At 56.3% G+C, this 25,765-nt stretch overlaps 1 protein-coding gene and 1 long non-coding RNA gene across 4 annotated transcripts in view; one reads left to right on the forward strand and one right to left on the reverse strand.

Moving 5' to 3' along the window:
* Positions 1–866: 866 nt before the first annotated feature.
* Positions 867–23,998, reverse strand: PDGFB (platelet derived growth factor subunit B). Of its 3 annotated transcripts, none has more exons than XM_082352822.1 (7): positions 23,870–23,998; positions 14,946–15,042; positions 12,528–12,617; positions 10,832–11,037; positions 9,298–9,439; positions 5,637–5,787; positions 867–5,257 (listed from the first exon to the last, which is right to left on the reverse strand). In XM_082352822.1, the coding sequence occupies exons 1-6, from the start codon at positions 23,930–23,932 to the stop codon at positions 5,663–5,665; spliced, it is 723 nt and encodes a 240-aa protein (XP_082208948.1). In that variant the 5' UTR covers positions 23,933–23,998; the 3' UTR covers positions 867–5,257; positions 5,637–5,662. The 3 variants fall into 3 exon arrangements, with proteins under 3 accessions (XP_082208948.1, XP_082208947.1, XP_082208946.1); XM_082352821.1 differs by having other exon boundaries at positions 867–5,108; positions 5,637–5,790; XM_082352820.1 differs by having other exon boundaries at positions 5,637–5,790.
* Positions 15,053–25,765, forward strand: part of LOC309610253 — a 29,700-nt gene continuing 18,987 nt past the window's right edge. Inside the window, exon 1 of the long non-coding RNA XR_014233804.1 lies at positions 15,053–22,380. This is a non-coding gene — a long non-coding RNA (uncharacterized lncRNA). The remainder of the gene's footprint in view (positions 22,381–25,765) is intronic.

Here is a 25,765-nt window from a genome sequence, read left to right on the forward strand (position 1 = left end):
TAATGGGGCAGTGCCTGGAATATAAATGCATGCGCTGGCTGCAGCTGAACTTTTTATCCCTGTGTGATTTTGTGCTCATTCTTTCTTTGTTTGCATCTTTACTCCACTGTAGCGGAGTATGATCAGCCATTTGCTGAGAGTTAATAACACCCCTGCCGTTGACCGAGGTGAGGCACGTGCCAGGAGAAGTGCTTGGCTCTAGTGTCTCTAACTTGTGCAGCTGCTCTATAAGGCCATGCAGTGGGGTTAGCGCTGCTGGGATGGGGCTAGTTGTGTTCTGTGCTAAACCTCTGTTCTCTTCACTGGCACCACACTCCTCGGAAGGTAATAAAATGAGGTGGCAAGTACAGAGCTTGGGACATGGTAAAAGTGAGAAATAGGGGAGGAAGGAGGGAGATGGGTGGATGGCAGAGTAGATGGATGGGTAGATGGATGGATGGGTGGGTGGATGGATGAATGTATGGACAGATGGATGGATGGGTAGATGGATGGGTGTGTGGATGGGTGGATGGATGGACAGATAGATGGGTGGATGGATGGATGAGTGAGTGGATGGATGGGTGAAGGATAGGTAGATGGATGGAAGGGTAGGTGGGCGGATAGATAGATGGATGGAGAGATGTAGATATGGAGAGAGACGATGGCTGGATAGTTTAGAAGATGGATTCGACATGACCCCAGCTCTCAAGGATCTTCCAATCAAGGAAGATGCAGCACTAAGCATGGAGCTGGCTGAGAAGTTGAAATATCTCATCTGTAGTCAGTGCAATTTCCCAGCCACACCACAGCATGTGCGATGAAGATCAGCCAGGCAAGCTGAGACATGGGGCAGACACACTTGATTGCTCCAATAACAGACCTTCATGTTCATTCATTCAACAGGCATTTATTGAGCACCTACTATGTACCAGGCACTCTTCTAGGCTCTGGGGACAGAGAGGTGAACAAAATAGCTCCATGCGGGGAGGGAGGAGACAGGAAAGATGTACAGTTGACCCTTGAACAATGCAGGTTTGAACAGTGTGGGTCCACTTATACACAGATAGTTTTCAATAGTAAATACTACAGTAGTACGTAGTTGGTTGAATCCACGGATAAGGAGGAACGTGGATGAAAGGCAGATAGGGAGGGCTGACTATAAATTATATGTGGATTAACCGCCGTGTTGTTCAGGGGTCAACTATACCTGCAGAGTGAGCCAAAAGAGGATAAGTCCTATGGAGATAAATAAAGCGGGTAAGAAAGGAGGGCTATGGGACAGGTGTCTGCTCTTTTGGAAAGGTCAGATAGGGCAAGCCTCACTGGTGGGTTGACACTTGCACGAAGGCCCGAAGGAAAGGCTGAGATCTGGAAGGAGCAGTGACTTTCCTAGGATCACATGGTAACTACATGCCTGAATCAGGACTATACCCCAGGATATGTACAGGTGTTAGGATTCTGGGGTTCCTGGTCTGATGCTACAAAACAGTGGAAACACACCAGATGTGGTGTCAGCAGAGGAGGATGGGGTTGGGATCCAGCCACTCAGGAGCTATGTGGTCTTCGGCAGGTCACTTAATCTCTCTAAGCCTGTTTGCCATCACTTTGCCCTTCATTTTCTCCTCCATTCCTGAAAACAAACCTGAGAGTATTAAGAGGTTATAGATATTTTACTTTATAAGCGAAAGAGGCCATCATTTTGTTATTTTATGGAGGCAGTCGACGTTAAGCCTCCAAAGAGGGCTACAGTTCTGCTCTAGTTGAGAGAGGAGGATTGCTGGCTGGGACAGAGAAGGCTCCTAGGCGGGGCGGGGTGGGTGGGGAGGGCAGGGGGCAGTGAGATGTGACATCTGAGTGGGCCTTGAATAAAAGAGAGTTCATAATATGATGCTAAGCACCCAAGGATTGTGGAAGATAAATGGACCAGCGTGGAGGCCACATCATCTCTTTCCCAGAGTGAATGGGGCTATTAGGATTGGGTTGGGTTACGAAGGACAGAAAACCCCAAATAAGAGTAGCTCAAATAGAGGTATTTCCTCCTTTCTTATGTAAAAACTCCTGAGCTAGTCAGTCAGGTGTCAGGGACCCCAGCCCTTTCCACTGTGCTCCACCAATCTCAGCATTTGGCCTTCACCTCAGTGCTCAAGATGGCTGCTTAAGTGCCAGACATCATGCCTGTATTACAGCCAACAGGGCAGAAAAAGGGATGAAGAAGGGAATGCCTTGTTCCCAGCAGAAGGGATTCTGGAAGAATGCCATTTTAGGTTGGTGGTTCTAAAGCCCAGAGAGGGCCCACCAGGACCCTGGAGGCCTACAGGCTGGACACTGCTGCTGCCTGGTTTGGCACCTGCCTGGGATGGTGTCCGGGAAAGGGAAAGATTCAGGCAGCTCTGCCTGTTTCACCCAGGAAGTTCCTGCAGCCATCCATGGAACAGCACAGCTGTTTGCAGATGCCAAGATGCCACATGCACTGGCCCCCTAGCTGCCCTCTAAATTCCATCCCCTCCTCCTCCCAGCCTGAGACTTCTCTAGTGCCCTGGAACCCAGAACCCTGGGGGTTTGGGGAATGGGGAGGGTCCTACAGACAGGTCGGGCAGGAGGGGGTAGGAGTTTTCAGGTAAATCCCTCTGATCGGCACTGCCTACCACCACCACCTCAAGCATCGGGCTATGAATCACAGGATGAATTTACACCAAATTGCTATAAAAGCCCCTGGTAAAGACAGACACATGGTAGGGGATCAAGGTGAGTGAATGAATGAATGAGTCAGTCAGTCTATCAATCAACCAATCAATCAATCACGGGGAGCCCAAATGTTATTCAGTTTAACCTCAGCCAACTTGTCACCCAGCTGCCACTTACATACTTCCAGTGACAGGGAGCTCACTACTTCCAGGGGCAAAATGGTTTCAGTTTTAGATTGTCCGTATGATGAGTCAGATTCTCCACCTCTTAGGTTTCCCCGTCAGCGCTAGTCTGCCAGCAGGTAAGACCCAGAATACATCTAGCATCTTTTTCATGGAATCAGACCCAAGTCTTCGTGGATGAGGGGAAGCACAGAACCACACAGCTGGACCTTGGAGACCACAGGTCTCCTGGCCTTCTTCTTCTGTTTCAGATGGTATTCTGACCAGAGAGGGGCTATGACTTGCCCAAGGCCACACAGCCGGCTAAGGGCTGAGCCAAGATCAGACCCCAGCCCCAACTTTCAGCTGTGTTCCTTCTAAACCCCACGGCCCCTCCAGGACCTCCTCCAGCCTTTCCCACGCTGGGTAGCCCCTCCCCACAGCCAGTCCCACCCCATGATGCTGAGGATCTGTTTCCCTTGTGGAGACCCTCAGGCTGGAGAAACCCATCTCTTGTCACTACCAGTAACAAGCACAGGGACGTGGGGTCCAGGTATCAGGAGCTGCAAGCAGGACCAAGCCATACAGAGTGGGCTGTCTGGCTCTCACCGGCTCCCAGACAGAGGCCTTGCTCAGAGCAGCGGGCCGGCGTGTGCGCATGCATGTGTGAACGTGTGTGTGTGCGCGGACGCGCGCGCCTGAGTTTGCGCCTGAGTCTCCCAGAGCCAGAGGAACCCGTCGTAAGCTGTCGGCAAATCCTGCCAATGCGCAAAGGGTAATTGTCACATGCAGTGCCAACAGACAGATCTCTGGCAGATTCATTTGGTTTTGTTTTGTGGTTATTTTTTTTTTACAACTTTAAATACGGAATATAAATAAATTTTACATTTAAAAAATAAAAGGAAAGCCCCCAAAAATATAATCACCGACTTTACAAACTGAAGGAAGCAGATTTGGGAGATGGGGGGAGGGGGGAAAGTGCAGTAGAAGGTGGAAAGGGAGGTGGGAGCTCAGACCCCACCCCTAGGGGGCCCTGGGGATCTTTTCCCTTTTCTCCCCCACTCCCAGCCCAAGAGCTGGTTTCCTGGGAGGAGCCACCAGAGATGGAACTCAAAAAGATCTAAGAAGAGGGGCGTGTGCAGGGGCGGAGCAAGGGCTACCCCCTACCCTTGGAGACTTTCTCTTGGGTTTTTCACACCCGCCTAAAGGGGAGACTGCTTGAGCTGAGGACTTGGGGAAACGGAGGCCACAGGGACAAGTGTTGCTCCCCTGTCCCCCACCAAGGGCTCAGTCCTGTCTGACCGCTCCAAGTCGTGGGCTGGGTCAGAGGCACAGCCAGTCCACACAGAGCCTTTGTGTCAATTAGGACAAGGATCCCTTTCCTCAAGACACTTTACCTCCATCTGCCAAAAAATTGTCATAATAAATATACAAATTGGCCACGTCTACGGTTGTGTGTGACCTGTGCTCCCTGCATGCAGTGCCCTTGTGCAGTGCACACCCTGTACAACCTTACAGGGCAGTCTTGGCTGGGCTGGGATACGACAGGCAGGCCCCCTGCTGCCCTGGGCCCTGGTCTTCTGTCCTACAGAGCAGTGACTGGGGTTATCTGCGGCCTCAATAAGGGGTCCAAGAGCCCCTTGGTGGAGCAGACTGAAGGGTCAGGACAGGAGGAGACACAGGGTGGAGGTAGAGAGATGAAACAGAGGAAAAAGTGAACAGGGGGAGTGGAAGGAGGCAGTGCATGCCCAGGTCACCATCTCCATCCACCTCCGGAGCAAACTTCATCTCTAACCCGTCTGAGAGGGCACTTGGCTGCCTGGTGCTCTGGCCACACTTGCCTGGAGGAGTCCGCATCTTCAAAGAATTCAAACGTATAATATGAAAAGAAGCCACTGTGAGCAGAGGTAACCAAGGGGAGATGACCGGGCCTGGGCATTGCAGGAGGGGGTTTTCTCCAGTCTATGCTCCCCAACACGGTCTCAGCCACAGGAGTACGAGTACCCTGGCCTGCCTGGGGGTGCTCCCATTGGAGCTGGCTGCGGGTCCAGGGACCAGGCAGGCCATGCTGAGAGGTCCTCAGGCCCACGTGCAGGGTTTCAGGCCAGTCCACAGCGCTGGGGAAGGAAGCTCCTTTCCCCCAACAGCGACCCCATCAGTCTCTCTTGCACTTTCATCCCATTTTCTCCAGGTCAGGAGAGGAAGACAGCGATGGAGTCCAGGTCCTTCATTTCCTTCTTGAGCTTCTGGGCAAGATGCTGGAGGCCACTGAGGGGAGACCCACTGGTGGAAGGGTGGACGGACACGTGGAGGGGTGGGGGAAGCACCATTGGCCGTCCGAATCAGGCATCGAGACAGACGGACGAGGGGAACAATATTATCACTCCAAGGACCCCATGGGGGCAATACAGCAAATACCATATTAAATAACCCTGTAGGCCAAGCAGAGGGACACGGGGATCAGAAACAGCCTAGGGCTCCATCCCACTCTTACAGGCAACCAGGGGCAGGGAGCTGGGGTCGACCAGCTGCCCCTGATTTCCAGCAGCGCTCAGGGCTGGAAGATTTGAGGTTTAGACCGCCCATTCTCTTAGGGCATACTGAGACACAGCTGGGCAGGGGTCCCTAAAGCCCCTCACCCAACCTGTGCCGTGGAAAAACTCCATTGATAACTGGAAGAGGAGATCAAGGCTTAGAGCCTGGCTTTGGTACAGGAAAATGCCTCTCCCCCCGCCCCTTCCTCAGCCAAAGCCACAGGCCGGGAGAAGGAACACAGGGTGCTGGGCCTCAGTTTCCCCGCCGGGCCCTCACCTGCCCGCACTCTCCTGCAGATGCCCCTAGGCTCCGAGGGTCTCCTTCAGCGCCTTCTTGTCATGAGTGTGCTTGAACTTCCGGTGCTTCCCCTTGGGGGGCCGGCGGACTCGCACCGTCCGAATGGTCACCCGAGTTTGGGGCGTTCTGGCTGCTTGAGAGAAAGAAAGGTCTGGTTAGCAGGTGGATGAACACTGGCGGGGATTTGGGGGTGTCTATCCCCCTTGACTAAGGCCTGCCACAGAACCTCCCCATATCCTCTGGGCTGAGAGAAGGGTTGGGAGGGGAGTCTAGATTTGAACCCAGCCAGACCTCCTGGGTTCAAGTCCCAACTCCACCGCTCACCAGCTGTACCTTAAGGACAATTACTGAACCATTCTGTGCCTCTGCTTCCCCATCTGTGAAATGGGAATAACAAACTGCCCACCTCATAGGACTAGTAGAAGGAATAACTGACAATATGCTGGCAAACACAGAGGGGAGCAGATGAACTACGGCCTCAAGTTCTTTGTCATTACCCCACTGATGTGCCCCTGATTTCCACGCCCCTTGTACCTGGACTGGACTTGGATCTGTTAACCAATTTAAGGAGGCAGACTGGTGCTGGTCAGTTCCAGGCATGAGCCTTAAGAAGGCCTGGCAGCTCCCACCTTTGCACTTTGGGGAACCCCGTGCTGTCACATAAGAAGTCTGGTTTGCCTGCTGGGGTTGCCACACGTGGGAGCCACATGGGGAGGAGAGGCCCTGGACTTCAGGGAGAGGGACAGAGGCCCAGCTCTCCTAGTGCAGCCTCCAGATAACTGACTGCAACTGCAAGAGATGCCACCAGGACCACCCAGCTGAGCGCAGTCAACCCACAGACAGGAGAGAGCATAGAAAATGACTATTGTCTTAAGCCACTAAGTTTAGAGAAGTGATCAGTAAATAGCAGCTGCTCTTATTCACTTGTTTCTTTTTTCCTTCCTTTGACCCCCTACTGAAGTTTCCTCCCACCAACCTCAGCCTCTTCCGGTCATGGGATGGGGGAGTCACTAGGCTTCGGGCATAACCACACCCCTCCACCACTGACCTGGGCCTTTCCCTCCGTTGTATCCGTCGTCTGCCTGGCCCTAGCCACTCCGAGAGGCAGTACAGTGGGGCGGGCCAGACCACCTGGGTCCAAACTGGGCTCTCCCAGGTGTTAGCTGTACGCTTTGGGGAAAGTCACATACACTCTCCGTGCCTCAATTCCCACATCTTTAAAACTGAGAACAGCAGCCCTGGCCCCCTAGGTTTAGGAGATAATACGTGGAAATCGCCAGAAACCCTTAGCTAGCACGCACCTGTCAAAGTTCTAAGCTTATTTATCCTCACAGCAGGTATAGGTTTGTACAGTTAACAGATGAGGAAACTGAGACAGAAAGTCTGGGGTTTGAATGCAGGGATCTGCCTCTGGAATCCAAGCTTTCAACCACTGGGCTGTAAATCACAGTGCCTGTCAGTCTTGGTCAAGATTAGCACTTATGTCTCTCTTCCTCCTGGGCTCCTAGGTAGACACCCTAGCAATGAAAGTTTTCTCTGCCAAGCTCAAGGCCTGCCTCTTCCTGGGAGCCTTCAGAGTTCTCCCCAGCCCACCCAGCTACTTTGGGGCCAACACCTGACTTCCCACCTCACAGACACAGGCTCCCATGAGGCAGTTACCCCACTGCTACAAGTAGGAAATTTAGGGACTCAGTGGGGTCTCAGGTCCCCCTTGAGGGAGGCTGCCTGAGAGGGCCATTGAAGGGCCAGAGACAGGGCCATCAGCAGGACGCTGGGCTGGGAAAAGCCTGAGCAAGCTCAAGGTCATCACTCAGCTCATAAGTGACAGGGCAGAGATTTGAGCCCAGGAGGTCTGACACTGACTATCACACGTGCCACACCACCAGCTGCCACAGGAACTGTCACCCAGGGCCAAAATGCTGAAACTAAAATGGCAAGACCTACATATCAAGTGGTTGAACATGCCTCCTAAGAAACTGGTTCAGAAAATCACATGAAACAAAGGCAGGGAAAAGAACCCCATTCTAAACATAAAAAAGAATATAATGTTTCCTGAACAGCAGTCATTCTCCATATTAACTCTACAAATAATTTACAACATGTCAGTTTGAAGCTGTCAAATTCTCAGCCTTCCTAGGTCATCCATGACTCAGCTCAGCTCTTAGAACAGGAGGAAGAGGCTGAGATGGCCCTGTCTTCAGGAGGCTTGTTAGTAAGAAATGACAGTGAGATTGTCCTGTCCCCTAACCAAAGAAAGTTATTGAAAATCCAAACAGTCACTTGCATGATTTTTTTATGCTCATCTAATCCTATTAACTTAATGAGTCTCATTTGATCCTTACTTTTCTCCTCGAGGGAGAAAAGGCAGCAAGATACAGTCAAAAGAACCCAAAACTAGATGTTCCAAGACCTGGGTTCCAGGCTCAACTTTGCCGTTGTGCTACCTTCATGAAGTCCCTTAACCTCTCTGTGCTCCAGCAGCCCCATTAGTAACACTGAAGGACTGACTTGTAAGATCATCTCTAGCTCTAAAAATTTTAAATCCTTAAAAAAAAAAAAAAAAAAACGAGGCAAGTTAAGAGCCAGTGACAGCTGTCAGGGTGAGGGAAGAGCCAAGAACAGAACTTCAGGATACCTGAATTCTAGCTATGCCCCTACCTGGAACTGGCTGTGTGACCTTGGGCAAGACCTCAGCTTATCTGGACCTCAGGCACCTCCTCCATAAAATGTAGAGGAGGCAACTGGACCATTTTTTTAGTCCCTTTCAACTCTTTAACTCAAACTTGCCCCTGAAATTGTGAATGCATGAAATCTAAGGACAGGAACAGAACTCCAGTTCCAACTTATCCGTGCGTTTGAACCCTATCTGTCACATCCCTGCTACATTGTTGCCCAGCCTTTACTTGCATACCTCCAGGAATACAGAACTCACCACCTCAGAAGGCAGACAATTCCATCTTGGACTCCTGACTGCTCACCAGCTTTTGCATATATGTAGTTAAAATTTCTCTCTGGTGATTTTCCCCCCCACTGGTCCTAATTCCCTCATCAAGGCTACCAGGAATTAGTTTGATTTCTCCTCCCCAGGACAAGTCGTCAAATATCTGGTTACGATATATGCCTTAGGGTGTTCTCTCATCCAGGCCATGGTTCCTCCCACCATTTCATGCACTCACAGAACAAAGTAGGGGGCTATGGTAGCAAGACTGGGATGGGGGCTGCTCTGGATGGGGCGGCCAGCAGACCTCTCAGAGGAGGTGACTTCTGACCTTAGACCCAAGTGAAGAGCGGGAGCTAGGCTTGTGAAGGGCCAGGAGGAGTGAATTTCAGCCAGAGTGACATGTACAAAGAAACGCCCTGAGGCAGAAACTTACTTGGCCACTCAAACAGGCCAACCTGGCTGGGGCGGCATAAGTGAGCGGGACGGGTTGGTAACAAGGCCAGAGGGCCAACCGGGGGCTACATCCTCACGTAAGGCCTCCCAGGCAGGGGAGGAATCTGGATTTTTTTCAGTGACATGGAAAGCTTCAGGTGAACTTAACCAGGGCATGCCAGATCCAATTCCCCCCGCATGCCCCCGGCAGCTGCCATAGAAGAAGGGGGCTGAGCAATTAGAGGCAGACACTGGATGGGCGGTTACCTCGCTGCTCCTGGGAACTCCCGGGACTTCGGGTCACGGGTCGTGCCACCACCGTCTCACACCTGCACGCCAGGTGGTCCTCCAAGGTCACCGTGGCCTTCTTAAAGGTTGGCTTCTTCCGCACAATCTCAATCTTTCTTACCTGGAGGACAGAACCACCAAAGTGCCTCCGTAAGACCACACAGGCAGGGTCCGGGAGAGCTGCCTGCCGGCTCTGCCACCCAGCATCCCCTGTGGCGATCTTTCCTCGAAAGCCTGGATTGCAGCAGGGTAGACGCTTTGGCCCAAACAATGGCAGGACCTTGCCCTCTGCTCTTCTCGTAGCTTTTCCATCAAAACAAGCCCTCCTGACCTGGTCTCCGGCAGCCCCCCTCAGATCCCCCAGAGAGGGAGAAAGGCATTTCCCGGTTAAGCGTGGGGCCTGCGGTGTCCTCATTCCCTGAGCGCCAGCCAAGGTCAGGGGCTGCAGCAGAGGCGGGGAGATGGTTGTCTGGAAGGAAGTGGGGGGAGGCTTTATCCAGAAGGGAGGCGGGAAGGGGGAGGTCAGCTGTCAGGTGTCCATCCACAGAGCTGGCAGTGTTGGGGACAGGAGATACCATGACAGTGGGTGCCAGGGTAGAAAGTGACATTGGTAATCTTGGGCCCAAGGCCCAAGGCGGGCACGAGGCAAGGCCACGGCTGACCATAGGGGAGGGGAGTGTGGTGAGGCAGGCAGGGCACTTGGCAAGAGTAGGTAGGGAGCACCAGCCGGTCCTGAGCCCTGGAGAGGCGTGCCCACCGCCCAGCAGCAGCTCGGCCCAGCCTGAGCTGGTGTGTGGGTGAGGCTGCCCCCAGGGGTGCAGAAACCTTTCCACGTAAATCAGAAGACAGCTGAGACTTCTCTGGCCCTGCTCTGCCGCATGTGAGACCAGGAGCTCCCCAGGATGGCCCCTACTCTAAAATTTCCCTTGAGTCAGAGCGTACACCCAATCTTTCCAGAAAGGGGACAGGATTCAGCATTCTGACTCTCTGCTAGGGGCTGCCCCAGCTCTTGCAGGGTCTGTTGCTTGGAGGGGGTCTCTCTGCCCTCCTTGCTAAAGACACGACTTGTCAAAGGGAGATGGGCGGGTGTTAAAGATGCTGGGGCACCTAACTGAGCCTCTCTCTGTGTGGATTGAAGAAAACTGAGAGCCCTGAAGAGGGGAGATCTCTGAGGCAAGTTGAACAGCTGCCCAGAACGTTCTGAGTGTCCGATATGTCTGTGGACCTGTCTGTTCCAGGGACATTTGGTGATTTGATCCCTGTAAAGGAGGAGGCAGCATCCTTTATGTACGGCCCCACCCCGGGGGCTTGTCTGTGGCTCATGGTCACCGCAGCCTGGATGGCCTCAGCGGACCCATGGGCGGCCTCTGCACACCTGTCGGGAGGGAGCTTCTCGAGATCGGCCCTCTCTGGACGGAGCCCCGGAGCCCGCCAGGAAGGCCTTTGGACGCCCCCCGAAGCCTGGTCAGCGAGTCCCGTGCCCCCCACCCTGGGCTGGCCGAGGCCTGGGTACCTGAACGGGCCGCAGCTGCACCTGCGTGGGGCGGCACTGCACATTGCGGTTGTTGCAGCAGCCGGAGCAGCGCTGCACCTCCACGCAGGGCGGCCACACCAGGAAGTTGGCGTTGGTGCGGTCTATGAGGCGCCGCGAGATCTCGAACACCTCGGTGCGTGTCTTGCACTCGGCGATCACGGCTGGCTCAGCGACTGTCGGGGAACCTGGAGGGAGCGGGGACCTCCATCAGGGTGGTGGGCCTGTCCAGAAGCCCCACCAACAGGAAAGCTCAGCGCGGAGCCCCTCTGGGACTGCTCGCCCTCAGAAACGCTGGCCTGTCCCATCTCCTTCAACCCCAGCGTGGAGGGTTACCAGCCACGGGACTTGGGCAGGCTGCTGACAGGCTTGAGGCCTCAGTTTTCCCACGTGCAAAATGGGGATGATCAGGGACTTCCCTGGTGGCGCAGTGGTTAAGAATCCGCCTGTCAATGCAGGGGACATGTTTGAGCCCTGGTCCGGGAGGATCCCACATGCCGCGGAGCAACTAAGCCCGTGCGCCACAACTACTGAAGCCCGAGTGCCTAGAGCCCGTGCTCTGCCTCAAGAGAAGCCACCGCAATGAGAAGTCTGTGCACCGCAACGAAGACCCAATGCAGCCAAATAAATAAATAAAAATGGGGATGATGAGATCTACACCCTAAAACCACTGTGGATCAAGTGAGATCATTCCGAGAGCGCTGGCGCGGGGTCCACGTCAGTTTCCTCCCGCCAGCCCTCAACCATTTTATTCGATGATTTCACACATTTATGAGTTTGCCCGGCATGTGGCCCTTACTTGTGTATTATCTTGTAGCCACTCTCACATTGCTGTTTACACTGTAATCTATTCTTATGTTTTTGCTTCTTTCAAGCCTCAGTCTCCTCACCTATGAAATGGGAAAATAACAGTTCCTATACTGTACTTGCCGATCAAAGGAGGAATGTGAAACTTGGCCTACAGCAGGCTTACAGTCAATGCTGGGGCGACTGTCATCTGTCATTATTCACATATAGAGGAACTGAGGCTCGGAGAGCTAAATGAGCTGCCCAAATTCACAGAGCAAAGAGTGAAACTCAGGCCACCTGACTCTTATGTGGCGGGCCCCCCAGCCACAGTCTACAGAATTTTGGGGACTGCAGGTGGGCAGAGAGGAAGAGGGGCTTGGAGCGGGCACCCGCCTCCCTAAGAAAGCTTCTGCAGGACCCAGTGACCTGTACCTTCTTTTGCTTCACGCCTGCTGTCACAGGCACAGCGCTTCGCTGCAGAGGAGACATGCAGCCTGCCAGCGGCACTGGGTTCAAGCAAGAAGAGCCGCTTAGGATCCCAGCCCCACCACTTGCTAGCTGTGTGACCTCAGCTGCTTTTTTACCCTCTCTGGGCCCCAGTTTTCAACTCTATAAAATGGGGTTAATAATCTCCACCTCCAAGGTTGAACTAATGAACCGATGAGGTTTTAACGAACTATATTTAGAAAACAGTGTGTGTTGGGGGAGGGGAGGATGATGGCTTAGCTCCTCGATAGAGGGTACTTAAGGATGGCTGTGCTCCTTCAGTTCCACTCGGTCCTCAGTGTCAGGGCGAAGGAGCAGGCCCTCCGGCCTCGGGCTGGCTGCATCCCCAATTCTTCCCTGGCTCCCACCTTTGAGAGGCCACCGTTCTCACCCTCAGTCTTACCTAGGCTCCTTCTCCCGCGGGATAAGCTATCCAGCTCGCCTCCAGAATGGGACCGGGTCAAATTCAGGTCCAATTCAGCCCCGTCTTCATCTGTAAGAGGAGGTCAGACACACTCTGAAAACCGTTGGCTGGCTCGACCAGGGCTCTGGGGGCTCCGATGCGGGTTCCAGGGCAGGCGGGAGGACTGCTTCCCTCCCCATCCCCCACTGGCACACCACTCCAGAAAACGGTCTCCCCTTCTGGCTCCCTGTAAACCCGAGGGTCCCAGCTCCGAGGAGGGGCCCCTCCGGACAAACCCCAGGGTGGCCATGGGGCTCAGAGGGTGGTGAGGCCCTGACTGCATCGCCAAGGGATCATCAGCCCCACTCCGGGCCCTTCAACCACATATTTGGACAGAACCCATGTCAATGGAGTTAAAAATAACCCATCCCCTTTGCTACTGTAAGAGAACCCTCCTTGGCCTCCAGGGCAGGGTGAGGACCCAGAGCTCCGAAGGCCAGTTTCCAGCGCCCCTCCACCCAGCGTTCCCATAGGAAGTGCTGAATGGAGAAATTCCCAGAATCCCCAGGGGGGACCGGCATGCCCTGGACACAGCCCCTCCGGAGCCCCGGACAATGGCCCAGTTGGGCGGGGAAGAGGGAGGGAAGGAGAGGGATGGGGGTGGAGGCTGAAGGCAGAGACAGGGTGAAGAGCCAGGCCTGGCGGGGCGGTGGGTGGGGTGTTGGGGGAGCCCTTGCCCTGCCCCCTTTTCGGCCCTGGTCTCTCTCCAGCCCCCAGTCTTTCACCGTGTTTGTGCCTCTCCCCCTAACCTTTTGCCCCACTTCGGCCCTATGTTGTCCATTTATTCCTAAAGTCACGAACCACAGCTCCCTTCTCTGTCCTGGGTGGCCCTCATCTCAGCATCACTGGCACCCCTTGGAGGCATTCCTCTCTCTAGAGATGGCGGCCGGAAGCGGCTGCGGGAAGTGAGGGTTGCAGAAGACTTGGAGCTCCACACTGAACTGCGGGCAGCCCCTTCTATCTCTTGACGGCTGAAGCGCCAGCAAGTAAACTACGGGGGTTGAGGACAAGCTCCTGCTCCCTGCACGCAGCGCCTCAGGCTCCCGCTGTCTCCCCAGCCCACCGGCCCACGGGCCCCGCCCGTGACAAAGCCCCCCGCTCATCCGTGCAGGCTCCCGGTGGGTCCTGTGTGGAGGAGACTGTGCTATAACTGGCGCCTTTCCATCTAGCATACTGCTCCTGCGTCAGCACGTCTGTCTGTCCTCCTCACTCCCTTCCTTTCTCTCTGCCGTCTCTGGAATGTCCCTGGTGGGGAGGAGATGGGGAAAAGATGTGCTTTGTGGAAAGGTTAAGTTGATTAGGAAAAAATAGCCACACGGTTGCCTTGAAACAGGCCCGCTATTGAAAATCTCATCTCGGAGCTCCCGACTCCCACCCGGGGTACACAGGGGCTGCCCGAGGGTGAGGGCCAAGGGCCTTGGGAAGAAACAGCAGAGAGGCTAAATTTGGAAGTTGCCCCATTGTGTTGACCAGGGCTGGCCAGTCGGGCATGGGGTGGGAGGTGTGGGAGACGTGGGGCGGGGGGCCTGGTGAACAATAGGTGGGCCCAGCTGGGGCCCCCTCCCGCCTGCCTCGCCAGCCCCCAGCACAGGCGGGTTTGAAAGGGCCCGGGAATGCTTTTGAGAGGGAGCCAGGGGCCCAACGGGGAGAGGAAACAAAGGCAGGAAATGCTGTCCCCCGTAGATAGCAGTCTGGGCAAGGATTACAAAGTGACAAAGAGACAAAACCCCAGAGGGAAGGGGAGCTGGGGGTGCAGGGGGGCTGCCGACTAGGGCTCCAGGGAACAGGCCAGAGGTTAGAATAGAATGGAATTTGCTCTGAAGGCAGCGTTTATAAATACATTCCCGACCCAGCCCGCCAGCCCCGCCACGTGTGTGCCACCAAGCACGTGCCCATGCACTGAGCGCACTCTTGGGCAAGGGCAGGGCTGCCCACTAGTGTGCGCCAGGTGTCCCCTGGAGACCTTGGAGACTGGGCCCTCGGCCAGAGGGGCAGGGAGAGGGCCCCTCTGGCACCACCCTCCCCGGCTGAGTCCACACCCAGAGGTGCAGATGCCCTGGGTACCTTCTCCCTGCCCCCTCCTCTCGGCACCCCGCCCTCTGCACCCCGCCAGAGCCACATGTGGGAGCTTCTCCCGCCACGCCCCACATCCCAGGTAGCAACCCGTCCGCCTACTCAGCCCTGCCCGGGACAGGTGTGGCCGAGCCCTGCGGGGCCGCCACAGGCCTCTGGGTCTCTGGATGCCAAGGGAGCGGGGATGCCCTTGCCAGATGCCCTGCCCCCCTTGGCAGCGGGGATGCCCGCCCGGCTCCCCAGGGCTCAGCAGAGGGCCAGAGCACGGGCGAGGGTTCAATTCACCTCCAGAGTCTCCGTGCAGCAGGCGCTGGAGGTCATCGAAGGAACGAATGGAGTGGTCACTCAGCATCTCGTAGAGCTCCTCGGGAATGGGGTCCCCCTGCCAGGCAGACACAGGGGGGCCAAGTGAGCTGGGAGCAAGGGCTTCCCAGACGTGGCCCTCCTCCCCCCAACACACACACTCCCTCCTATGGCAAGTTCCCATAGGGCCCCTTGGCCACGGACAAATGGACAGCCAGGCCAGGGGCAGGCAGGGGTCGGGGGTGGGGGAGATTCCAGGCCTGACAACCAGGAGCACAAAGGCCGAGGACCAGAACCTGCGGGAGCCTCTAAGATGCAGCTCAGATCTGCATCCCTCACCCCCAAACAGAACCTCAGCTTGCTTTAAGTTAGATTTGATTGTACGTATCTGTCTCCCCATCACACTACAGGTTCTGGAGGCTCCAACAATCTGATTTCTCTCTGCTTCCCCTCCACGCCTGACAGCTAAAGGCAGCCAGCATTTGTCATGGGAGATCGAATTATCCCCATTTGACAGAGGTAAAAACAGAGGCTCAAATAGGCGACATCCTTTGTTGGAGTCCTACCGCCAATTATCAGCAGAACCTGCATTCAAATCCAAATCTTTCTGATGGCAGAGCCTGTACCCGCAGCCACCTGGGTACACAAGGTGTTTAATAGATGCTTGAAGAGTTGGATGGTCTCAGGAGGCCACATGTACTAGCGTTATCTATTTAGTCTCTCACTCAAAAGAGGAGGGAAGGGAATCCTCAGATACAGCCGGGAAACCTGAAAGCTCACCAGTGCCCCATGCCCAACCAAACCCTATTTTTAGAGCCCCTCTGGCCTGTTGCCAAAAACACTTGAAACTTAATAAGCACATTAACAGGCCCCATTTGGAGCCGGGCTTCCTCCAGGGAAATCACAGGTCCTACAATAACATGAGAGCAGCCCTCATAGGAATGTCACGGCCCCGTCCCCCATGGTCCAGGGAGACCTGAGGGGCTGATGCCAAAGGTCTTGAAAAAGAGGTGAGGGCCTCTTTCTTGTGCCTCCGGGCAAAGAATATGAGCAAGATCTGCTGCGTGTCCGAACTCACACCCGTGCAGACACATGCACGTGCACACGTAAACACACAGGAGGGCTCCGCCTTGTGGGAGGAGCCCCTGGGGAGGGTTTCAGCAGACCTGACTTACTACTGCCTGACCTTGGGTTACACAAGTCTGTGCCTCAGTTTCCCTGGATGAAGAAGGGAGGTGCCCCTGCTCCAGCTGGTGCACTGAACACTCCAAAGACCGGAGTGCTGAGAGGCTCCCCACAGGCTGCCTCAAGGAAGGAACGCCGCCCTCTCCCCGCCTCGTGGCCAGTCCCCCCGGGGTGCTCCCCGAAAGGTCTGTTAGGAGCCCGGTGACTGATCAGGTTCTAGCCTCCCCCAAAGCTCCGCCTCCTCATCACTTATCAACGCCTCCTCCAGGGACCCCACCACACGCGGGCCTGGCCACTGGAGTCAGCCCTGGAGCCAGAAGGCCAGGGTGGAGTGTGGCCATGTCCCCTCTTAAAGCAAATTCCTTGAGAGCTCTGAGCTGAGTTTCTTCATTGGCACGTGGAGCTTATAAGCCTGCCTGGTGCCTAGGGCGTTCGGGAGGTATGAGGGAGAGAAGGGTGGGGGTCTAGCAGTAAGCTTGGCTGGGAGCTGGGGTCCACGACGGCACAGCCGGGAAACCAGGGGATGCGTGTGTGAGATGGGGAGGGATGTCTACTCAGCTGCCCCACACTTTCCTCTCCCACCTCCACGTGGCCTGCCTCCTCCAACCCAGAGAGACCACGCCTTTGGTGGTCTCCAAATGTGGACACAGGACCCAACCCACGGAACACGGAAAGCAGCTGGCTGGTCTCCGGTGAAGCCCAAGGCAGGCCACTGCCCCTGAGGGTTTTGTCTGCCCCAGATCTGGTAGTCAAAAGAGCGGGATTTCACCTCCCCCGCTACTAACCTCCCCGTGAACTCAGGTTGGCCACCGCCCCTCTCTGATCCTGGCTCTCAGTTGCAAATTGAAGGGGTTGAAGACATTTGATTCAATTCTAATTCTGCCTGGGGGTCCCGGGAGAAGCAGCAGAGGAAAGCCCAGGGTGGGGTCCCCAGCCAGGTCTCCCAGGCTGCTTGTGGAGTAATGATTAAATTAACCCCCCAGGAGAGGGGCCCAAAGGCCCAGGACCAAATGGCACATAGCACTCATGCCAAGACCTCCTTGCCCCCTGGAGAGCCATCTGCCGCTGCGGGCCAAGGCAGAGGAGGCAGACTCCCAAACAGGCCTACCTAGCAGATGCCCCAGACACAGCCTATGATGCAAAGGAGATGCCGTCTCATGGAAACAAGCCCACAATCTCCCAGGCTGAGTGGGGAAGAGCCCAGGATAGAGACAGGAGAGGTGGGAGAAGCACACAGTAGGTGCTCGATAAATACTGGTAAAATGCATGAAGGACTCTCCCCTTGTCTCTGGAGTTGTCTCCTGTATGATTCTCCCCCTCCTCCACCAGGAGGACCACCCCCCCCCCCCCCCCGAGCACACTGCCTCCTAAAGAGTCCACTTTCCTCTAAGCAGAGACGCCATTCCTGCACGTGCTTTCAGTAATTTGGCCACTAGATGCCCAGAACACCCTGAGAGCCCCTGGATTTGACGCTAGTACCACAGCTAACTTCTGTGAGGTGCTAACTACAGGCCAGACACTGAGTTAAATGCTGTACCCACTACCCACCCCAAGAGGCTGGCGCTTTTTGTATTCCCATCTTCCAGATGAGGAAGTTGAGGCTTACAAAAATTCAGGAAACAGCTACAGGTCTACACGACTCGTAAGTGGCAGAGTGGGCCCCTCTGTCCCAGCGCCATGGAGCTGCCTGGGCATTAACCTCAGTTCCTGCCAGCTCCCCACCCTGCAGGGGTCATGAGCAGCAGTTCTCAGTCAGGGGCGGGTGGGCCCCCGGGGGACACTGGTCATGTCTGGAGGCATTTTTGGTGGTTATAAATAGAGGAATGCTACTGGCATCTAGTAGGTGGAGGCGAGTGAAGCTGCTAAACATCCTTCTATGCACAGGACAGCCTCCACAATAAAGAATTCTCTGGTCCCAAACATCCACAGTGAAGAGATGGAAAAGCTCTGTAGTAGACAAAGCAAGGGCTTCAGCTGCCAGGGAAACCTGGGTTCTTGGAGTCAGGCTTTTAACAACCTAAAACCTCAGCTTCTTTTTTTTTTAAGTCATACTTTTTATTGAAGTGCAACATACACACATTAAAGTACAGAGGTCATAAGTATACAGCTTAATTAATTTTCACAAAGTAAACACATACCTTGAGAAATAAACAGACCATCCCAGCACCTGAGATGCTCTCCTTGCATCTCCTCTTAGTCACAACTCCTTTTAAGGGTAACCACTATCCCATTTTCTATTACTGTTAGGTTTGTCTGATTCTGAACTATGTTCTCTTTGGTAATGGGCTTCTTTGTTCAACATTACATTTGTGAGACTTATCCAGGTTGCTGTATTTAGTAGTGGTTCATTCATTTACATTCTATTAAATAAGTATTCCACAATTTATTTATACGTTTTACTCGATATATTTTTGGGTTGTCTCCATTTTGAGGCTATTGTGAATAGGGCTGTTATTAAAATTCTTATATTTCTCTTTGGGTGCATATTAGTATAATTAAAATTAAGTAATGGGCGATGGTTGCATAACTCTATGAATTCTGAATTGCCAATTTCTGCAAAGAAGCCAGTTGGGATTTTGATAGAAATTGAGTTGAATGTGTAGATCAGTTTGAAGATTAATGCCATCTTAACAGTATTTACTATTCTAACCCATGAACATGGATGTCATTCTTTTTATTTAGATATTTTAAAATTTCTTTCAACAATGCTTTGTACTTTTCAATGTATAAAACTTACACTCCTTTTGTTAATTTTATTCCTAAGTATATTATTCTTATTGATGCTATTATAAATGGAATTGCTTTCTTTTTTTTTTTTTTTAACATCTTTATTGGAGTATAATAGCACAGGGAGATCAGCTCAGTGCTTTGCGACCACCTAGAGGGGTGGGATAGGGAGGGTGGGAGGGAGACGCAAGAGCGAGGGGATATGGTGATATATGTATACATATGGCTGATTCACTTTGTTATACAGCAGAAACTAACACAACCTCCGCTTCTTTATCTTTTAAATGGGGCTAATAATACCTCAGCGGCATTATTGGGAGGCGGAATCGCACCTAGCAGAGCAGCCAGCAAATGATGGGTAGTTAATGAGCCCTGCTGTGATCCCCATGCATTCCTTCAGTGTGGCGCCTTGAGGGCAGCAGCGAGCAGCACGCATGCGCGGGGCCTGCAGTGCAGGACATTTTTGAGGATGACAGTGGGTAGGTGGAGAGTATGTGGCTTTGCATTATCCCCTGTGCCGGGCCACAGGAAATGACACCTGAGCCCCACACTGGCACTTGCCCGGGGGCCGTGTGGGCTGGTGGGTGGGTCCCTTCCGGGGCTGGGGGTGGCTGAGAGGTGGGCAAATTCAGCCTGTGGTCAGCTCCAGGATGCAATGCCCTGGGAGAGACTCACATGGGCACCTGCTGGGGGTCAGAGGTTACTCGAGGTGTGGGAGGGTGAGCAGCCTGGAGCCAGGCACAGGTTCTAGAAACCTCCTTAGCGTGGGCAGCTCCCCCTCGGAGATAGGAAAGGAGGCCTGGCACCTGATGAAGCTGTCCCAGATCTCAGGCCTGGGGTTCCTGGCAGGGCGAGGGCGTGGCAAGAAGGCAGCTGGGGCACAGCCAGCTGTGGGAGCCAAGGCAAACAGCCTTCTCCCCACCCCACCCCTAACGTCAGCTGCGGAAGGTAGGAAGGGAACAAGCCAGCTGAGGCCAGGTGAATTACCTGCTCCCAGCCAGGCTGGCAGATTAAAGGGGCTTGGACCCCACCCTCTGCCTGGGCCCCAGCTGTACACACAGATATACACTCCCCAGCCTGCCTGCCGTTCAGCTGAGGGAGACAACACGGGCTTGGCCCAAGCAAGCAGGGGCGTTGTCAGTGGCTGGCAGAGGGAGAAGGCCTTGGAGCGCCCGCCTGCCTGGGAGTCTCAGGCCTGATTTAGAGTCAATGCCAAAGCCAAGCCCTTTGAAGAAGCCTTCTCTGGGCAGACCACAGAAGCCATTCAGAACCAGCCTTTCCCACCTAGCATTTCCCTGCCTTATTGCTCCTGGGACCCTCCCACTCCCCCACCGCTATTACTGTTAGCCCAGCCCCCCACTGGGCTCCCGAGTCTCTCTCCAGCAGAAAAACTGTTAGACCAGGAAGAGAGAGGCCAGGGCAGCAATTACAATCCTGGCAGCGCATGGCAATCACTGACCCCAGCCACCCCTGGTCCCAACTCCCAGCACCGAGTGGGGCCCAGGAATCTGCATTTTCAAAAGGCAGGTAATTCTGCTGCTCTTGGGGAACTCTGAGCTGATCCAAACTTCTCACTTTTTTTTTTTTAGGTGGTAGAAACTGAGGCCCAGCTCAAGATACCCAGAACCTTTGCAATCCAATTTTCCTTCTGTTTCTTTCTCTCTATCCAGTCTAATCTTGGCAGTCCAAGTACCAAGACATGGAAAAGAAAGAAGTGCTTGTCTCTCAAGATGGGGGTCGGTGGAGGGAGCGATGCAGGGGGACTCAAATGAAGATGGCTACTGGAGGGCAGCATGGCTATGTTGGGCTGCCCTGCGGGAGGACTGAATGAGGCCGCGTTTATAAAGCACTTAGCAAGCCCTAGACACATGTCTGGTCCTTCCCTCCCCGCCCCCACAAGGATTCCCTGTCCTTTCCACAAATATTTACAGATTATGCACCATGGGCCAGGCACCGTTCTAAGCAGGGGAGACAGTGGTGACCAGGACGAAAGCTCTCTAGTGGAGTTTATACTCTGGTGACGAAAAACACATAATAAACAACTAAATAAATCAGAAAATGAAAATAGTTGTGCTAGAAGGGCATTTCAATGGGGGGGGCAGTGAGGGAAGACTCTGAAAGGGACTTATGAGGCCCATGGCAAGCACCTCTTTACACTCCTGCTGAATCAATCGCTCTCTCTCACGTACACACACACTGTTCCTAGGTCTTGCACCAGAGCCCCCAAATTCTGTTTGATCCTAACCTGCAGCAAGTCAGTCTCCCACTACCTAAGACCATTAGCAAACCAGAAAGAAGCTGGGTGATTGAAGGTCTGCGGGCCCCTTCACTCCTTCTCGGCAGAAGGGTGCAGAGGCCAGAGACATCACATGACAAGGAGAGTCACCCTTCCGGAAGCCAGCTCAGCTGATGGAGATGGGACCTTATGGGCCTCAGCCAACCCTCAGCCAGGCCCCACCTCAGAGGTCCCCATCCCTCCTTCCCAGCTGCTGAGGCCTCCACCTGAGGCTCAGTACAAGCGTGCCAAGGACATGGCCAACCCCAAGGCGACCTCCACCAGCAAGCCTTCCTGGACTGGCTCCCATGTCAATAGGTTTTCCCTTTAGGTCTCCTCCCTCAGAGACTCCTGAGGCTTACTCAGGCTCTGCAGGAAACTGCTTCGTAAACTGCGAAGCACTACACAACTGTGGGTTCCTGAAGGCCATGTTCAAGGATGCTGTGATTCAAGTGAGGAGAAAGGCACCAGCTTCCGTGCCGTAGCCTCCCCAGCAAACACACATACCCCCGGAGCTCTGGAAAAGGAGGAGGAGGCGCTGGATGAAGCTGGAAATGGAAAGGGCAGGCCTGGGAAGGCCTTCTCCAGCCGTCACCCAGCCTCTCCAGAGCGGGCTGGGATCCCCAGAGAGGACAGAACAGTCAGGGGTGGGAAACCCCTCAGCCATTCGGGGTCATCCAGTCTTGGAGGTTCAAAGAACGGCTTATTTGAAGGGAGAAACGCTCCGGACATCACAGCGCCCCCCATTTTCGGCCACATGAGCATGGTTTTAAAAAGCAATCACAGAAGGATAATGCTTGAGGGGCTTCGAGCTGACCCGACCAGGCAAAAACCAGTGGGTGCTGTGGAGCCGGGACCTGACGGGAGGGTCCCTGTTTCCGTTCCCTCATAGGACCCAGGAAGGAAACGGGGTCGCTGCAGAGATAACTAGGTTCCAAGGCCCACGGTGGGCTCACCTGTTGCGCGGGGGTGGGCACCTGGTGCATGGGGGTATAGGGGCCGTGCGTGCCTATGTGCGTGCGTAGGTGTGCGCGCACGTGTGCTCAGGCTGCGTGTTCGGGGGCCGTGCGTACGTGTGTATGCGGTGCGCGCGCGTGTGCCCCGCGTGTGCACGGGCGTGGCGGCGGCGGGCGCGCGACCCGGCCGCGGTAGTGCGTGCCCGTCGCTCTGCGCACCCGCCCGCCCGCCGGAGCGCAGCATCGCCTCCGGCCAAGAGTGTGCATGCGTGGGGTGAGTGAGCGAGTCGGGGGGCCGGGCGGGGTGGGCTGCGGAGAGCAGCGGCGGGGGCGCCGCCGTTCCCAGGACGCCCTGGCACCGGGCCCAGCCCCCAGACCCCGCGGCGAGGCAAAGCGGCAGCTGGGGCCGGCCGGCGCCCCCCTTCGCAACAGCTGGACGCGGCCCGGGGGGCTGCGGGAGCGGAGAGGAGGGGGCGTCGGGAGGGGCCTGTAGGCTGCCGGGCTGAGCCCCGCGTCCTCCCTCCCGGGTGCTGGCCGCGGGGGGTGGCCGCGGAAGGGCGGGGCCCCAGGGCGGGCGGCCGGCGGCCCTCGAGGAGCCCCGAGAACAAAAGGAGACGGCGACGGCTCCTCAGTGGTCAAAACAACCTGCGCTGGCGGCGGCCCAAGGCCCGGCCGCGGCCTCGGAGCTCTTCACCTTAACCCCTTCGCCGCCGCCTCCTCCTTCCTGCGCCTCGTTGGAGGCCGAGAGGGGCCGGCCCTCCCCGGGAGCGGGCGAGGTGCGGGCTCCCGGCCGCGGCCGAGCAGAGGCGGGACGGGACCCAGGCACGCCGCGCTCCCCGCTGCCCTCTTCTCCCCGGCACCTCGCGCTTCCTCCCTGCCCCGCCCCCTTTCCCACCTGGATTCCGGGTAGACTTGCCAACTCACTGCTACGTGAGGCTGGGAGGGGTGCGGGGGACTCATACAATCTGATAGCTCCCGCAGACGTTTTTACACCCCAGCTCTGCTAGGCTTTTACAGGCGGCGCGCTCCGCACCCTGCGAGCGGGGGAGAGAGGTGCGTTCTCTCGCAGGGTGCGGGCGCAGGTATGGCGCGACCTCAGGCACACACCGCCCCGGGGGCTGGATTCCCTAAGACCCCCACTCCTCCCCTAATCCCAAGTGCCCAAAACCTCTCTCGGCACCCACTGCGCCCAAGACACAGGCTGCTCCTGCACCGCACTCTGGGGCCGGGCAAGACCTGCACGGGCCCCGAGGGCACCCAGCCCGACCGGGAGCTGGAGCCAGGGTGGGAAGGAAACCCCCGCCGAAGACTGGCGTGGCTGCCACCACCGGTGCGCGAGCTCGCACCTCCCGTGCAAGCCGGGTCCTGGACAGGACCTAAGCTGTAGCCGAAGTGGGCTCGGGAGGACGCGCTGCCTGCTGCCTCGGCACCACCCCACCCCTCTCCCTTGGGCTAGGAGGGGGCTTATTCTCGGGTTCCTGAGGGGTGGGAGACAGGACCACACACACCGTCGCCTGACGCCTAAAAGCTCGGAGATCTGAGATCCCCCCTGGGAAAGAAAAGCACCGCTGCCCCCTCCTCTTAGAGCCTGGCACCTCCCGGACCTCGCGTCCCAGCCCTCGGAGGTCACCTAGCGCCCGGCGCCAGACCCAGGGACTGCATGGGTCCAAAGTTCACTGCAGCGAAAGGAGGGGGCGATCAGGGGGGTAGGGGTCGGGGGTAATGAATGAAGCGAAGCAGCCCCAGCCGCCGTCGCAACTCACCTCGGCGCTGACCAGACGCAGGTAGCAGCAGAGAGACAGGAAGAGCGCCCAGCAGCGATTCATGCCGACTCCGGGCCCGGCCCCGCGGGGCCCCGGACTCGTGGACCGAGCGCGCCGCCCCCGCGGCCAGGGTGGGGGGCGGGGGCTGGGGAGGGAGGTGGGCTCTGCTCGGGTCTGCGGCGATCAGGCGCTCAGGCCGCTGCAGCCGCCGCCGCGGCTCACCCGCATGGCCCCCGGGCGCCGCCGCCCCCAGCCCGGGCTCCGTCGTTGGGGGGTTGGGGATGACCTGGGCGCGGGACCAGGGTCCGAGGCCGCTACCTGGGCGGATCCCGAGCCCGAGCGAGCATCCACGGCCGGGGGGCTGCGTCGCGAACCAGCCGAGGCGTCTAGCCGTGTGGGGGCGCCCAGGGGACTCCAACCTCGAAGAGGAAAAAGAACACGGCAGTCGATGGTTCGTCTTCGCTCGCCGGCTAAAGGCGTTTTCCTCTGCCCGCCGGCTTAGGTTTTTTGCAACATTTTCTGGAAAGGCCCCCGAAGTCGGAAAGCGCAGAGCTGGGCACCTCAAAGCCAAAGTCTCCCCCAAAAAACTTTTTCCAAAGTTGGCTTTGCAGCGGCGGCTCGAGTACCCGGGCAGGGAGAGGTGCAAACTCCCGCCCGGGCCGGGTGGGGGGGCCGGAGCGTGTGCGCCCTGGCGCGGGGCCCGGGCGGCGGGCACGGCTGCTCCGCGCGCGCGTCGTGCCCGCTGCGCGCTGGACCGGGCCCGGCAGACAGGTGGACGCGGCGCGAGTCTGTCGGTCCGTCTGCCCGCCCGCTCGCCGCTCTGGGCGTCCTCTGCGGGCTGCGAGTTGCGGCTGCTCCGGCTTTCTCTTTGCAACGAGGCTGGAGGGTGGGCTTTTTTCCCCCTTTTTGCGCGTGTGTGTCTGTGTGTGCGCGCAAAATATCCCTATCTCGGGAATGAAAGATGGGCGCTGGCGGCCAGAGGGGAGCCCTCAGGGAGGCAGCGGGGGAGGCTGCGGGCGCACGGGGAGGCAGGCGGGCTGCTCCCAGCGGCAGGAGGAGAAGTTGCCACCCTTTCAGCTGTTCCGGCCTTTATAAAGGAGAAGGGAGAGTGCGAGAGGTGGGTGGAGACAGCCTTTCCTCTTCTGGCCGAGAGTCAGTACCGGGAGGGGGGAAGGGGGCGGGAGCTCCGGGAGGGCCTGAGGCGAGGATGGGGTGCCTAGGGGCTTCCAAAAGCCCAGCAGCCCCTCCGCCCAGGAATCTGGTCTCTGGAAAGGGAGATCTAGGAGCAACCAAACGCTGGGCCCCTCAGCACAGTGTCTGTGGCCTGGTTTCTAGCCCACGTGGTTGGGGGCAGGGGTGTCTCCAAGGCCGCTGGCTTGCAGGAGTGCAAGCCCGCACCTCCAGGACCAGACATTTGCACCATAGCACAGGCATGGTGGTGAAGGGCTCAGGCTCTCCAGATCCTGCCCTAGTGCTGAGTAGCTGGGTCACCTTGGGCAAGTCACTTCCTTTCTGTGCTCCTCCATCTCGCCTCAAAGTGGGATAGGGTTATCCTGAGGATTTAATGGCAGAAAGGGCAAAAAGCATCCAGCCCCCAAAAAGCCACAAGGTGATCACAGAAACCCTGCAACCAGTACCATTCAGCTGAAAGCTGGGTGCACGTCTCCTCCTCCTAGCTGGTTGCCTGGCACACAACAGGCGTTGCTGGCATTGGCTGAAATTGAATTTGTTGAACTGCAGAGTCACACAAACCTCCACAACCCTGCAGCATCCTTGCAGGGCCGCCATCATGATCCTCCAGTCACCCTGATGTTTACTACCTCTCTCAGCCCACAGGTTGGAGACCCAGGGCCCCCCACCCATGCCAGCATTCACACAGTTAACGCCTTCCGCCCC

Source organism: Balaenoptera borealis (assembly GCF_965194805.1).
Source record: "Balaenoptera borealis genome assembly, chromosome: 13".
Lineage (NCBI taxonomy): Eukaryota > Metazoa > Chordata > Mammalia > Artiodactyla > Balaenopteridae > Balaenoptera > Balaenoptera borealis.